Source organism: Sminthopsis crassicaudata, chromosome 2, assembly GCF_048593235.1.
Source record: "Sminthopsis crassicaudata isolate SCR6 chromosome 2, ASM4859323v1, whole genome shotgun sequence".
Lineage (NCBI taxonomy): Eukaryota > Metazoa > Chordata > Mammalia > Dasyuromorphia > Dasyuridae > Sminthopsis > Sminthopsis crassicaudata.
The window spans coordinates 34943453-34959375 of NC_133618.1; the positions used below are offsets into that span (position 1 = coordinate 34943453).

A 15923-nucleotide genomic window follows, 5' to 3' on the forward strand; every position below is an offset into this window, starting at 1 on the left:
TGTTGTATCCTCCCCTACCTACCACTCCTCCTCTCATGACTAGAAGAACCAACAGCAGCACTATGGGGAGATTCTGACCAGTTCCTGGAAAAAGGATACTCAGATAAAGCAGTGGGCAGTGATGGCTGAGGGCAGTCAATTTCTTCTGAGACCATCTGGACAACACTGGCCACTCATGAGGTTTATGGAGGCAAGAGCACTCCTTAAACTCCCACCAAATGCTTGGTGGTGTGTTTTAATAAATGGTGGTGGGTCTTAATGTTTGTGGGCATGTTGTAAGGAAAATGGAGAAACTCGAAAACATCTTTAACATTTAAATTGAAGGGAGAAAGACACAAGATACAGGGTCTCTTTCATTGACTTTATTTGGTTTTTTTCTTTCAAATATTGACATGAGTAAAGCAGGCAGAGATGAAGATGGGAATGGATAAGGCCGGAGGCCTTTGGAATGGAGAATGATCTTTTACCATCAGGTGAGGAAAATGGGAGAGCAAGAAGAAAGGCTGGAGAGGGGAGCAAGAGTGGAGTGGAGGAGGTTCCCTCCTGGCGGCCCCGTCGCCCCCCTCATGAACACTGGCTCCTCTGGAAGGACTTCACTAGGGCACTGGGCAGGCTTTCGTGAAGGATCTCACAGGAATAGCTGTCATGGCTTCTGTAATCAGATGCAGAGAGGGTCAGGGTGCTGCTCAGGCTGTACGTACTGTCCTTGGAGTCCTGTTCCGTGAGGACACTGTGGACGTTTGAGTTTTGGACCTCATTATCGACCTTCCACCTGACTGTGGCTTCTCGGGGGTAGAAATTGTTCACAAGGCAAACCAGTGTGGCTGAGCCTGTTTTCAACTGCTCTTCAGATGGTTGGAAGATGAAGGCAGATGGTTGAGCCATGCTTCCTATAGAGGGGAAAAAACAAAAGGGTGACTTTCATAATAGGAAAACGGTCTTGCCTGTTATCAATAACATAAGAGATACCTAAAAAATATCAATCTACACACGAGGAGTCTCAAGGGTATTTCAGAAAGGTTTCAAGTGATTCTCTCGTCATCCCAATTCCTGTCAAAGAAGTAGTAAGTGTCAGAGACAGGATTTGAACCCAGCTTCCCTGACGGCAGGCAGCCTACTTAAGTTGGATGGACACCAATTTTTGAGCCTCCTCCCACGATGGGGCTTGGGGGTGACTGGATGCCACCTGTGTGGAACTTTTCTACATTCAGTAGCCCTGTCCTCTCTTCTGCTTCCCCTGAATCACACCAGAGGAGTTTCATGAAGGGAGGTCCTGAGCTTGCTCTGTGAAGGGGGAGTTTTCAGCCACACTGGCCACAAAGCTGTGGCTGGGGCCAACGGTTATCTGGCCACCTGTCTTAAGAAACTGACCCAAGAAAGTCTGACTATCAGCAGCTGTCAGATGTTCCCCTGCCCAGGGTAATTCAAGCAGCTGAATTGAAAGCCCATGGGCTGGCAAGCAGCTTCCAGATCTTGGGTTAGGGCTTTTTTTTTTCCTTATTAAAATGGTTCATAAAAAAGCAATCAGGAAAGGATCAGAAAACAAACACAAAGTGTCCGTTTCTGGGGAAGTCCCATAGAGAAATTTTCAGGGTTTCACAAGTTTGAGCAATCCAGGTTCAGACTAGGAAATAGTTTGAATTATTTTTTCTTAATACTAACTTGATTGTTCAGTATTATTGCTCTTTTGAGCCTTTGGCACTCAGATAGAGAATCATCAATTTAGATCTAAGTCATTTCAATATCCAGAAACCAGTGAAGAAAACTTAAACTCTAATTGACTTGAATTATAAGATGTAAGGCTGAAGGGGAACTTTGGGAGCTATGGAATCCATCTCTTCTCCCTCTCCCTAGGGAGAAACTAAGGCATTGCAGGTCAGTGATTGTCCCAGACACATAGAGTCTCAGTTAGAATACAATTTAATTTTGGAGTTAGTCCTCTTTCCTCATCAGTACTTTCCTCACTAACTTGTGGATTTTCAGCTACAAGAAAAGCTAAATTCACAGAGAATAAAAAATTTATATTTTTAAAGCAACTACAAAGTGCTTTCCATTTTTAAAACAAATTACATCTAGTTCTTTTTTACTTTATCAAATAGAGTTTGAAGCAATGTATCTTTGTTCAGACTCAGAAGCAAGAGGAAGTAGTAGAAAGGATTTGGAATCTGGAAGTCACAGTTTTAAACCTGGCTGTGTCACTGTGTGACCTCAAGTAAACCACTGGATCTCTCTGATCCTCAGTTTCTTCATCTGTAGAATAGGAATGGGGGCTTATACTAGCTGATTATAAATCCCTTCCAGTTCTAACTTTGTGCAATTTTAAACAATCTATTAGATTTCATATTTAAAAAAAAATCAAATTCCAGAAAGGAGAGGCATAAATTTCTTATTTGACATTAACCAGGTTAAAAAATAACATTTGATATACAGTAAACATTCTCAAAATGTTTTCTCAGTTTTTTAATGGGTTTTTAAAGATTGGTTGAAGATATTTTTTGATGGGTTTTAAAAAGATATTTAAAAACCCAAGATTTCTAAGGGAACCAAAAAAAAGATTGCCACTCATTATAGGCTAGAACAGTCAATGAAACACTTCTAAAAATCATCTCTATTTAAATTTATCAAAGAAAAATCATGAATATATTCTAGATAATTCAATGAAATATGTAGACATCTTTCATATGAAAATTTATGTTTTATTTCCTGACAGTAGAATTAAAGATATTTGATTTTTAACTGTCATTTTAAAAATATATAGATAGTTTTTTTTTAACTGAAAACCCATGACTGCTCTCATCATCTCTCATCACTGAATTTATTAATTTCATTATTCTAAGTTCTATCACTTTCACAATAATTTTTTGAGTGGAGGAAGAATTATAAAATGTAAAATTATTCTTCTGTAATCAAAGGAAAAATAATTTTATAATAGTTATATGAATTCAGTGAAAATGAATCAAGCAGCTAATTTTCATTACTTCTTATATGGATACTCCTCAAATAGCATGGCACTTTATTTCCCCAGAACTTCATTCTTTGACTAAATTTTATATTTTTTGGATTATTTTCTATTAAGAGAAGATATTTTTAAACTCTTCTGTTGCCATCATTTCATGAAGGAAAGATATAATATTGAGCAAGTTTATTCATAAATTCTATAATAATTTCCTTTTCCACAAATTTTATGCATTTTCATCCAATTTATACCAATTTTCTGTTTTTCCTCCCTAAGTAACACACATCATCAGAAACAGATTGTGCTATGGGTCTTATCAGCGGCCACTGGGCGCCATGTGAAGGCAATAACTGCTAAAACCGTATCCACGCTACAGATTGGCCACCTCAGACCGCTTAGACCACGTCAGTTGTACCACGGTTAAGCGCTTATTTTTCTGACTACATTTTGCTGGTTTAAAAATAATTGAAAACATGATATTTAAAATATCTGCTCATTTTATAAAAGTCTATAGATATTTTAGAATAAGTTTTAATCATTTTTCTTCCCTTCTTTTAAAAATTTCTTAAATATTAGTTTTCTTGGCACAAGTCTTCCCAACCTAGGAATTTTTCAAGTTTAGTTTAAAGAAATATATGATTTTCCCCAAATCTATTTTTGGGGTAAATTTCTTACTTTATGATTACTCATGTTTGGTTTTCTCTAACAGTATATTATTTATAATTTGACTACAAACCCTACATTTAGCTATCTTATTAAACTTGGGTTTAGATGAATACATTTTTCTAACTCTCCATTTATAGTTACTGTATAATAAAGTGCTTTTCCAACTAAATGGCACATTAATACTCAGACAATGGATGAAAGAAAGCAAAGACAAAGAGAAAAACACATTTTCTATATTTCAGTGAACAAAATCTATTATTATATTTAGTTTGATTAAAAAGAACCACTTACCTTTTTCTCCAGTTTGGTCCCTTTCTTGAAAGTAACAACAATAGTTATCTACAACTGTCCTCTTCTAGAAAATTTCTTTTTATCGAAAAGTTTGACTGGACTTCACCGGTTAATTTCAAGAAAATCTAGTCTTTTTATTCACAGTCCTTGAAATCCACCTTTTGAAGTGGAGGTAAGCTGGTTTTCTATGACTGACACATGTCTAACTCTTTTGGCACTCATTATCATAGATCATAAGCATACATTGCCAAAAGATGGATAAAGATCATTTAAACACAAAATCTCAGAAAAAGATAGAGGAAAAATTCACTTACGTTTGATTTCCAACTTGGTCCCTCCACCGAACGTAAGCCACAGTGTTGGCTTGCTAACTTCCCTCTGAACAAAAACCTCCTTCTGCTACTAATTCCCTCTAGACTGTCTAATTCCAAGAAAACCTTACCATCTAATGCCCATAACTTGTTAATTATTTGTGGCAGAGGACTCAAATTACTTTTCGCCCTCATTGGAAGGTAGAAATGATCATTCTTTTCAGAAATAATAAACACAGTCTCAAACCTCAAGGACCAAACTCAGGGATTAAAAGGCAAGTAATAGTTACTATTTCCCTTTAGTTGCTACCCCTTCAATAAAGAAATTTTTAGTTAGGGGTAGGGGGAAAAAGCAAACCAAAATGCCATGCCTGGAATCAAAATTCCCAGGAATACAATTGATCCCTCTGGGCTGGCTAAAAAGAGATAAGTCATTTTCCTCCAATTTGCTTTTCTTTAAGGCAGGTAGATATTATGTCTCTTACTGATCTTATGGAGCAATTCTATTCCACCCCAAACAATAAGAACATATATCCCCCCAAAATGGCAAAAAGAGCATAAAGTTTTGTAAAGAATTAGGGAAGAAAAAAGGCACTTACGTTTTATCTCTACCTTGGTTCCTTGGCCGAAAGTGAACCACAGTGTTTCCCCCTCTATATGTCCCTTTACAAAAACCTTTCTTAACACCGACAGCAAGCCTGAGTCACTTTTATTGACCAAATTCAATTTAGATGGAGAAATCTAAATTAGCTACCAGCTAACTTCTACCTGTTGTTCTCTATGCCACTGGGTCGAGGAACAATTTTTGCTGGCTATCCTGACACTCAAACTCACAAACACACAAAAAGGAAGAAAAATTAATTAAATGGACAAAAATAGTGAAAAAAAGCAATAGAAAGAAGCACTTACGTTTGATTTCCACCTTGGTCCCGCCGCCGAAAGTATATACACAGTGATTATTCTCAATATCCTGCCTGTACCAAAACCCCAGCTTCCCTTTCTCACCCTACCTTTTGGCTTCATATGTAGTTCACCATTGCACTGGGGGTCATTTTTGAACCCCCTTTCCAACATATTTCTCTTATTTGTGACCCTGGCTCTGAATTAAAGACAAACTGTGAATTGATTGATAGATTGATTTTCCCATCCCTTGCTTTTTGGTTACATAATATCAAATACAGTAAAGCTTTACAGTTTTCACACACACACTCACAAGAACAGCCATCCCAAAAAAAGGAAAATAGGGATTTTACTTACGTTTGATTTCCACCTTGGTCCCTGGGCCGAACGTCCAACACAGTGATACATCTCTGTTGTCTTTCTGTACAAAAACCTTCTAGGCAGAAGGGGAACAGAGCCCCAGCCATCTGCTTACACTTGCAGCCTTTTTCCAACAGGTGTGGGTCTTTCCAGTCTTCACAGTCTCAAGCAAATATGTGAATATCTTCATATCAAGGAAGGCTTAAAATACCAAAGGCCTGGGACATTCCAAGAAAATTGTCTCTATTCTTCAAATTTCCATTTCTTCCTTATCCCTGCCTTATTCCATCCATTTTCCCCAAATCAAAAGATAATATTTTTTTGAATGGCAAACTCCATTCAGTATAATTGTATAATGTTTACTCATGTAAAAACTACAGATGTTTACTTTTGAATGCATTATTTTATTGTTAATTATTCAACATTCATTATTAAGAATTAATTATATTATTTATTATATTATTAAAATTATTCCTTTATCAAACTTTGATAAAATCAAACATTCAAATTCACAGACAAGAACTTAAAGGGGAGCTTACTTGAAAATATAAATGCCATTATTAAAAATGTGAGGACTTGATAACAGGTATCCCCATTCTCTAAAGTTTCTTGATGAGTTTTTTTTTTTTTAATTTTATGACTATTATTGTCATCATGATTACTTCCTTTATTACATAGTTTTGGTCAGTGTGTATACATTTTTCCTGATTGTTTTCTTCCCTCTGCATTATTCTCATATGACTCACCATATTTCTTTGTATTTTTCATGACATTCTTATACTAAAGTTACTCAGCCATCTTCCAATTATTAGATGTGTGACTGTTTATATGTATATATATTTTTTGTTATTATGATTAGTGGGGTTAGCTCATTTTTCCTTTTATTTCTCTCCTTCCTCCCCCACTCCAGGATAGTGATATCTCAGGCCTATGATATCCCAGGAATATTTTCCCCTTTCACTTTCTTTAGCAAATTTCTATTTCTTCTATATTATCTATTCAGTGTAATTACATAGCTCTTTAACCTCTACCCATGAACCAGACTTCTCCGAAATCCAAGAAGATTGATCAATTTCCATTTCCAGGAGCAATGTGATCATTTGCCCAATTTCAGAGTTGTTTTAATTTGCATTTCCCTAATTATTAGAAAGTTTGAACAATTGGGTAGAATGTTATTCAAGATGGCAGACTGAACTATTAATTCATCTTAAAGTATCTATCTGGTAAACTGTTAGTAGGGCAAAACATTTCATGGAAATCAATCATATTCTTTGAAAGTTTTCTTATAGCAAACAGACCAACAAACTATGGTTTCAAAGAGGATTTTTACATGCATCACCTCATCTGAGCCATGAGACACTCCCATTACCTAGAGAGAGCAAATATTATTCATTCTGTTTTACAGATGAGTGAATTAAGCTAAAAGACTTGTCCAAAGTCACACAACTAGATAGGGATGAAGGCTTCCAAGATCAGTTTAATCTCTACCACCTTTGCCATTGGAATTGACATGTCTTAGTAGAAATATGCCCATTGGGAAAGGATTGTTGTATTAGTACCTGGTATTAGCAAAATGCACGTGTTCGTCTCTGTTTGGCATTGAAAGTCCTTTCTAGCCTGACCCCTTCTACTTTTCCATCTTTCTTACACCTTCTTCCCCTATATGTCTTCTTGATCTAATAACACTGGGCTCCTTGATACTCATGACATTTCATCTCCCATCTCCAGGCATTTTCTCTAGCTGTCCTGCTTTCCTAGAATTCTCTACCTCTTTGTCCATACATTCTGGCTTTCCCAGCTTCCTCCAGGCTCAGCTAAAATCCTACATTTTACAAAAAATCTTTGCTGATTCTCCTTAACATTAGTTTTTTTTCTTTCTTCTGTTGATTATCTTCAACTTATCCATGTTTGTACATAGCTGTCTCTTTCATTAAATTGTGAGCTTCTTGAAGGTAAGAATAATTTTCTGAATTTGTATCCACAAGGCTTAGAAAAGTATCTAGCCCATAAGAATGCTTAAATGCTCATTGATTCAAGACAGCTGGTGGTTCAGTGGATAGAGCATTGGACATATAATCAGGACGACCTGAGATCATATTCAGCCCCAGACACTTCCTATGTGATATAGGATATGCCACTTAACAGCTCATTCATTGCCTGACAAAATGGACCACTAGGCCCACCAGAGAAGAAAATAGCAAACTAGTCCAGAATTTTTGCCAAGAAAACCCCAAATGAAGGGGCAGCTAGGTGGCACAGTGGATAGAGCACCAGCCCTGAATTCAGGAGAACCCAAGTTCAAATCTGGTCTCAGACACTTAACACTTCCTAGCTGTGTGACCCTGGGCAAGTCACTTAACCCCAGCCTAAAAAAATGAAAAAGAAAACACCAAATGAGATCATGAAAAGTTATATCTGACTGAAGAACAAAAAAAAATTATTTATTGACTTGTACTTTTTTCCAAGTAAGGGGGAAAAAGATGTCCTTATGACTGACTTTGCTTAATCATGGCATCCTGAGAATTTGCTGAACTTACTTTGTTAGGTAGCATAAAAGTATGTTTAGACTTTTACAATACTTTTAAGTAGCAATATCCAACTTATAGGTCACCAGTGCCTGGTAGGTTCAAAAATTGCTTATTGACTTGGTGATTCTAACCCTTTTTATAATCACCTGTTTTTATTAATACTCTTTCCATGTTCCTTATTCAACTGTTTCCCTCCATTTTATATCCTGTTATGATTTATGTGAAGGATTAGTATTGTAGTAAATAGTAGTTGGTGGAAGGAATCCCCTATTTTCAGGTGTATTCCCTTCACCAGCACAGATTCCAACCCATCTATAACTTAGTAGGAAAATCCTAACAAGTTGCCTGAGTTTAGGTTAAATAGCTTGCCCAAGGTCATACAACTAATTAGTCTGAGAACAGGGTTTGAACCAAGTCATCTGTCCAAAGTCAAGCACTCCCTGCTGCTACTTCTTTACAATTTCCTATAGAATCAAGTTAGCAAATAAACACTGGGTATTTATTAAGCAATCATTATGTGCCAGGCATTGTGCTAAGTAGTGGGGATACAAAATGTAAAGTGGGTCCTCATGTCATCCCAATTCCCTAGTAGCTTAAAAGCCAGCCATATTGCTTTTTTTTTCTCTCAGATTTGGTTTATAAAAGTCTTATCCTCTTCTGCTGTGCATCTGTGCATGAGGGCACTCTCTAGTTCCAAATGATTAAAAAGGTGGGTCCATTTAATCAGATCAAAAATGCATGTCTTTGTTTATCCAGACTAAATCCATACAGTCTTTAGAGCCCAGAAAGAGCTATGTCTTCTGATACAAATCCTTGAACCCTGTTCTCATAGGGACCTATAAGCACCCTTTCCCAGACACATCCCCAAAGCAAAGAAAACAAAAGTTGGTTCATTAACAATCAATATAACAGCCAGCTAACAGAGGAGTCCATCTTTAAATGAAAAACTATGAAAAATCACCAGGAAATGACTGTTTTCTTTGGCAGCTCTTCCTGTTCATGGAATTTACCAATCCATGCATGTGAGAGCATAACAAGAATAACCATGGACATTCATATCATGATTTAGAGTTTTCAAAGAACTCTTCTTGCCTTGTATCCTTGGGGTCTCCTAACAACATTTGGGAACCAGACATCATAGGTATTTATTATCCCCCTTTCATGTATGAGGAAACTGAACTGAAGCTGGCAGAATTTATGATTTGTTAGGTTAACACAGAAAGTAGCTATCAAAGGTAAGATTTGAAACCAGACTTGCCCTAATGCTTCTCTAGTGTCAATGTTACAGTTCTATGGAACATGCTGGTCCATAATAATTCTCCTCTACAGCAGCATGGAACCAAATTGGGCTTTCCAAAATTCAAGATGAAACATATTCCTTTAAATCATCTATAATACATTATGAACTATTTTAAATATTTTTACTTTAAGTTAATAAATAAGATGCAGAAAGAAAATAGAGGAGAGATATGGTCAAAAAGCTGGGAAATGACCATTATGAAGCCATGCCATAGAGAACTTGACTTTCTTACCTTTCCAGACTGGGTTCACTTCTCTGGAGAAAGTGAGTCTCTCATCCTCCATCCTGATACATGGGAAGTTCTCCATTTTTTTCATCATGGGGGCCAATTTTTTTTCCCTTGGGCCCATTCTTCCCTGAGTGTCCAACCATCCTACTTGGCTGCTTCATTTTGCCAACCCAGCTCCTGAGTCCCAGTTCAATGAGTAAGTGGCTCAAAGTTTCCCTGTGCAGAGGAGAAGGTGATAGGAGGTGAAATCCCGGTGCTGGAAGTCAGTTGAAATTTCTCCTAGTACTGTGCCTTTAGAATAAGAGATCTTTGGAGAATTCTTAACGGGGGAGAGGACTTCAGGAACAGCTGGTGTAGCTCTTTCATTCATGTCACTTCTGGGGCATTTCTGTCCCTTTCCTTTCTTTAGTCTTGATGATCTACTTTGATAGTTGGAAAACTGCTACTTTGTGGAAAGCCATTTGGGATGAACTTGCTCACATTTCAGACTCTCTTTCATTCCTTCTGGAGAAATACAACCTTGCATCACATTTCTAATTAGGCAAAACATTTCCAAATACAATGCCTGACATCAGGAGTGTGACCCTTCTTCCTCCCATTCATTCTACCTTCTGCATGAGGCAGCAGAACACAGGGCCCAACACCCTGAGGAAATCAAGTGGTTATTCACCCATGCTACTTCTTATCTCAGCAGTCAGTTACATACATTTACATGCTCCGCATCCCAGTTTTCAGTTTATTTTGTACAAGACCAGATGTTTGCATACAAGCCTCAGTTCTGTAAAACTTTATCAGCTGGGCAGTTTTCCCTACTCAGAATGTCTTCAGCTCACACCATTTCCTTTGTTATTCTAAGAAAAAAATTAATCAATATTTATTTTAAGTATTTATATTTAATAATTTAATCAATATTAAATATTTAAATATTATGTGTAAGGCATATGCCCATGTATGGGCCATATGCTGTAATTTCCATTCTATTTCCTTATTCAGAATTTAACCCTTGGGCTATTCATATAGCCTTTGCAGTGGAGGTCTGATAATGAGATGAAATCTTGGGTAAACCTTATTTAGCCAGGAAAACTTAGATCTGATGAAAAGGTAAAGAAATTCTAATTGTGCTGTATTAATGGCTTCTGGACCATTGTGTTTTAGTCAAGCAGGTCTTGGTGGAAGGCCCTTTTGTCTAGATTACTCTAGATATGGTGGTATAGATATCAATAAGTCTCTGTGTCCACCATCAGAATAATTTTCCTCAGACTGTCATTAGAATAAGTTTGCCTCTCATTATAATGTTCATTCTCTCATTATTTGCTAAACTAATCAGAGTTGATTTCCACCTTCAGGAAAAGTCACTCTTTCAAGGGCATATAAGTGTTGAGTGATTTCCATAAAGGATTTTATGAGAGACAGCCAAATGACCAATTTTTATTAATTATCAGCTAGAAAAAATTAATAAAATGATTAATTACCCCAGGAACTATGTCTTTCAAACTTTTTATATGTCACAGCTCCTAGGTCCACCCTCTGGAGCGGATGAAAAGGGAAGGTATATTGGGGAAGGCAGTGATCAGAAAGAATGGGAAATGAGAGACAGGAGGATAAACAAGTGAAAAATAGCATAGAGGAAAATGCATAGTTATTATAACCATAAATGTGAATAGGATGAACTCATTCATAAAATGTTAGTGGATAGCAGAATGAATTAAAAACCAGAATCCTACAATATGTTGTTTATAAGAAATACATTTGAAGCAGAGAGATACATGCAGGATAAAGTTAAAGAGGTGGAGCAAGAATGTATTATATTTTAGCTGAAACAAAGAAAGCAATCATGATCTCAGAAAAAGCAAAAGCAAAATCAGATGTAATTAAAAGAGATAAAAAACTATATCTTGATGAAAGGTACCATAGACAATGCATATATAAACATATATACGCACCAAATAATATAGCAACTAAATTTTTGAAGGTGAGGTTGAATGAGTTATAGGAGGAAATAGGTAATAAAACTGTTAATAGAGGACCTCAACTTTCTCCTCTTAAACTTAGAAAAATCTAACCAAAAAACAAACAAGAAAGAAGTTAAAGAGATGAATAAAATTCTGGAAAATTTACACATGATAGATCTCTGGAAAAATTTCAATGGGAATAGAAGGAAATATATTTTTCTCAGCAATATATGACTACACAAAAAAATTGATCATGTATTAGGACATAAAAACCTCACAACTAAATTCTGAAAAGCAGAAATGGTAAACACATCATTTTTAGATAACAATGCACTAAAAATTATATTCAATAATGGGCAATGGAAAAAGATAAACATTAATTGGAAACTAAATAATCTAATTCTAAAAACCAAATGGGTCAAAGGACAAATCACAGAAACAAGTGATAATTTCATTAAAGAAAATGGCAATGTTGAGGTGTGAGAAAGGAGGATTGAGAGATCCCCTGGCCTTTTGCAGGTTTTGCGAAGGAATTGGCAAACCTGAATGAATACAGGTGTCAGGTTTGTGGCAAAAAATGGGTTTATTAAGCTGAGAAAACTTTCTCAGTGGGCAAAATCCTGTTAGGACTTTTGCAAAGGTTTGGGCACACAGCCTTTGATTATATTGGATTTTTGTGGGCCCCCCTCATCCCCCAACTAGGGAATAATTTGAGGTACTTTCTTCTTTTTTTTTTTTTCCTGAGGCTGGGGTTAAGTGACTTGCCCAGGGTCACACAGCTAGGAAGTGTTAAGTGTCTGAGACCAGATTTGAACTCAGGTCCTCCCAAATTCAAGGCTGGTGCTCTATACACTGTGCCACCTAGCTGCTCCTCCCCACCTAGCTGCCCCCAATTTGAGGTACTTTCAATCCAATAGAGAGTGGTGATTATGCTCCAGACCAAGGTCTACAATTGAATCATAGGAGGAAATTACTTATCTGGGAGTGTTTCCCTTATGAACAGGAGGGTCTGGCCTCTCCCAGAGGAGTTTGAGATTTCTAACCCAGGACCACCTTTCCTCCCACCAGCAACAATGAAACAATATACTAAAATTTATGGGATGTAGCCAAAGTGGTACTTAAGGGGAAATGTTCTAATTGCTCACATCAATAAAATAGAGCTGAAGCATATCAATGAATAGCATATAATAATTAATAATAATAATAATTTAAAAGAAGAGCAAACTAAACATCCCCAGTTAAACATCAAATTGGAAATCCTGAACATCAAAGGAGAGATTAATAAAATTGAAAGTGAGAAAAGCATTAACAAATAAAACTAGTTGGTTTTATGAGGGAAAAAATTCAATAAATTAATAAATCATTGGTTAATTTGATGTAAAAAGTAGTATCAAAAATAAAGGAAATTAAGGCAATTGTTAGGAACTCTTTTCCCCAATTATATGGCAATAAATTTGACAATATAAATGAAATGACTAAATATCTACAAAAATATAAATTACCCAGATTAACAGAAGGAGAAATAAAATATTTAAATGACCAAATTTTAGGAAAATATATAACAACCTATAAATAAACTTCCTTAAAAATGCTCCCCAGGACCAAATGGATTTACAAGTGAATTCTACCAAACATTTAAACTATTTGGAAAACTAGATGAAGCAGGAGTCCTACCACATTTCTTTTATGGCATAAATATGGTGTTGATACCCAAATCAGGAAGAGCCAAAACAGAGGAAGAAAACTGTAGGCCACTTTTCCTAATGAATATTGATGCAAAAATTTTAAGTAAAGTATTAGCAAAGAAATTATAGCAAAAAGGATCATACACTAAGACCATGTACAATTTATATCAGAAACCAGGGCTGGTCAAATATTAAGAAGACTATCAGATAATTGACCATATCAAGAAGTAAAGCAATTGAAATCATATGATTATCTTAATAGATGCCAAAGAACCCTTTAACAAACTAGAACACATAGGAATAAACAAAATTTACCTTAAAATTACAAGTAATAACGCAAGCATTATCTGTAATGGAGATAAGCTAGAAACCTTTTCAGCATAATTGGGGAGGGGGAAGTAAGGATACCCATTATCATTTCTGTTATTTAATATTGTACTAGAGATGTTAGCCATAGCAATGAGAAGAAAAGAAATTAAAGGAATTAGAATAAGCAATAAGGAAGAAAAACTATTACTCTTCACAGATGATATGATGTTGTACTTAAAAAATCCTAGGGAATCAACTAAAAAACTACTTGAAATTATTAACAACTTTAGCAAAGATGCAAAATTCAAAATAAAACTGCAAAAATCATCAGCATTTTTATCTATTACCAACAAAGTCCAGCAACAAGAAATAGAAATAGAAATTCCATTAAAAATTACTGTAGACAATATAAAGTACTTGGGAGTCTACCTGCCAAAACAGATCTAGGAACTATATGAACACAACTATAAAATACTGGGATATGAACAGTCAGATATGAACAATTGGAAAAATATTAAATGTTTAGGGGTAAACTGAGCCAATATAATAAAAATGACAATTCTTCCTAAATTAATCTATTTATTCAATGCCATACCAATCAATTTATCAAAAATCTGTTTTATAGAGTTAGAAAAAATAATAAATACAATCATCTAGAAGAGCAAAAGCTCAAGAAAACCAAGAGAATCAATGAAAAATGTGAAACAAGGTGATGTAGCCATACCAGATGTCAAACTATCAAATTATAAAGTGGCAATTATAAACAAATCTGATACTGGCTAAGAAATAGAGTGGTAAATTAGATACAAATTACATTATAGTAAATTATATGATAAACCCAAAGATGCAAGATTTACAAAAACTCATTATTTAACAAAAATTGCTGGGAAAACTGAAAAATAGTATGGCAGAAATTAGATGTAAACCAACATCTCACATCATATACTAAGATACTAAGATAAGGTCAAAATAAGTGCATAATTAACACATCAAAGGTGACATTATAGACAAATTAAAAGAATTTAGAATAGTTTTTCTGTCAGATTTAGGGAAAAGAAAAGAATTTAGGACCAAAGAAGATATAGAGCTCATTGCAAAATGTAAAATAGATAATTTTTGCTATATAAAATTAAAAGGGTTTTGCACAAGCAAAGCCAATGCAACCAAAATTATAAACCAGAAAACTTGGGGGAAATTTTGCAACAAGTATCTCTGATAAAGACCTCATTTCAAATATATAGAGAACTGAATCAAATTTATAATTTCCCCAATTGATAAATTGTCAAAGGACCATTTTTCAACCAAAGAAATAAAATCTATCTATAGTTATATAAAAATGCTCTGAATCACTATTGATTAGAGAATTGAAAAATTAAAAAACTCTGAGGAACCACCTCATACCTTTCAGAGGGAGTAATATGACAAAAAAGGAAAATGTTGGATGTTAGAAGGGATGTAGGAAAACCAGGACACTAAATGTATTGTTGGTGGACTAATGATGAAAGAATTGGCATTGATTGAATACAGACTGAAGCATGGTATTTTTCACTTTTTCTTTCATTTTTTCCTTTTTTTTGAGCTTTCTTTTACAGCATTACTAATACAGAAGTGGTTTACATAGTTGAACATATATAAGCTATACCTGATTGCTTACCATCTGAGGAAGGAGGGAGGGAAATGGAAGGAGACAGGGACAGAATTTGGAAATCAAAACTTTAAATTAAAATGTTTTAAAAACCAAATATTTATAGAATATGACAATAACAACAACCATAGCAATTGCTATTATTCCTAGTACTACTATACTATAATTAAGACTACGAATGCTACTATGACTATTACTATTTATATAGCAACTAGATAGTACAATAAATAGAACACTGGGCTTAGAGTCAGGAAGAGTCATATTTCTGAGTTCAAATTGGGCCTCAGACATTTATTAGCAGTGTGACCCTCTGCAAGTCACTTCACCAAGTAGCATGAAGAGACTGAAGATAAATGAGAGAGTGAAGAGGATAGAAGGAGAAGAAAGTTGGACTTGGCAGGAAGGACCACTTCTTAATAAGAGATGGGGACAAAGGAAAAGATAGTGGCAGCAGACATCTGGGTGATAGATGAGGAGGAGATGAGAGAAGGACACATGAAATATAAGGCAAGATTCTCAGCTGAGAGGGTGGATTCAGGACAGGTAAATCATGATGAATTTGAGAAAAGGATGAAAATATCTGAAAAAGTCACTAAACAAATGGGATAGTGAATCAATTTCAGTTTAGTCATTTTAAGTTGTGTCCAACTCTTCATAACCCCAATTGGGGTCTTCTTGAAAAAGACCCTAAAGTGCTTGTCTATTCTCCCGCTCATTCTATATTGGAAGTCGCAATCTCTAAACTGATTGGCAAAGCCCAACACTGAGATCAACTGTGCACATCACTCACA

At 35.5% G+C, this 15923-nt stretch overlaps 1 gene segment (V, D, J or C); it reads right to left on the minus strand.

Annotated features, from left to right (window-relative positions):
* Positions 1-347: 347 nt before the first annotated feature.
* Positions 348-15923, minus strand: part of LOC141554136 (immunoglobulin kappa light chain-like) — an 89865-nt gene continuing 74289 nt past the window's right edge. Inside the window, 2 exon segments of the V gene segment in view lie at positions 348-890; positions 5134-5171. Coding sequence covers positions 565-890; positions 5134-5171 — 364 coding nt within the window.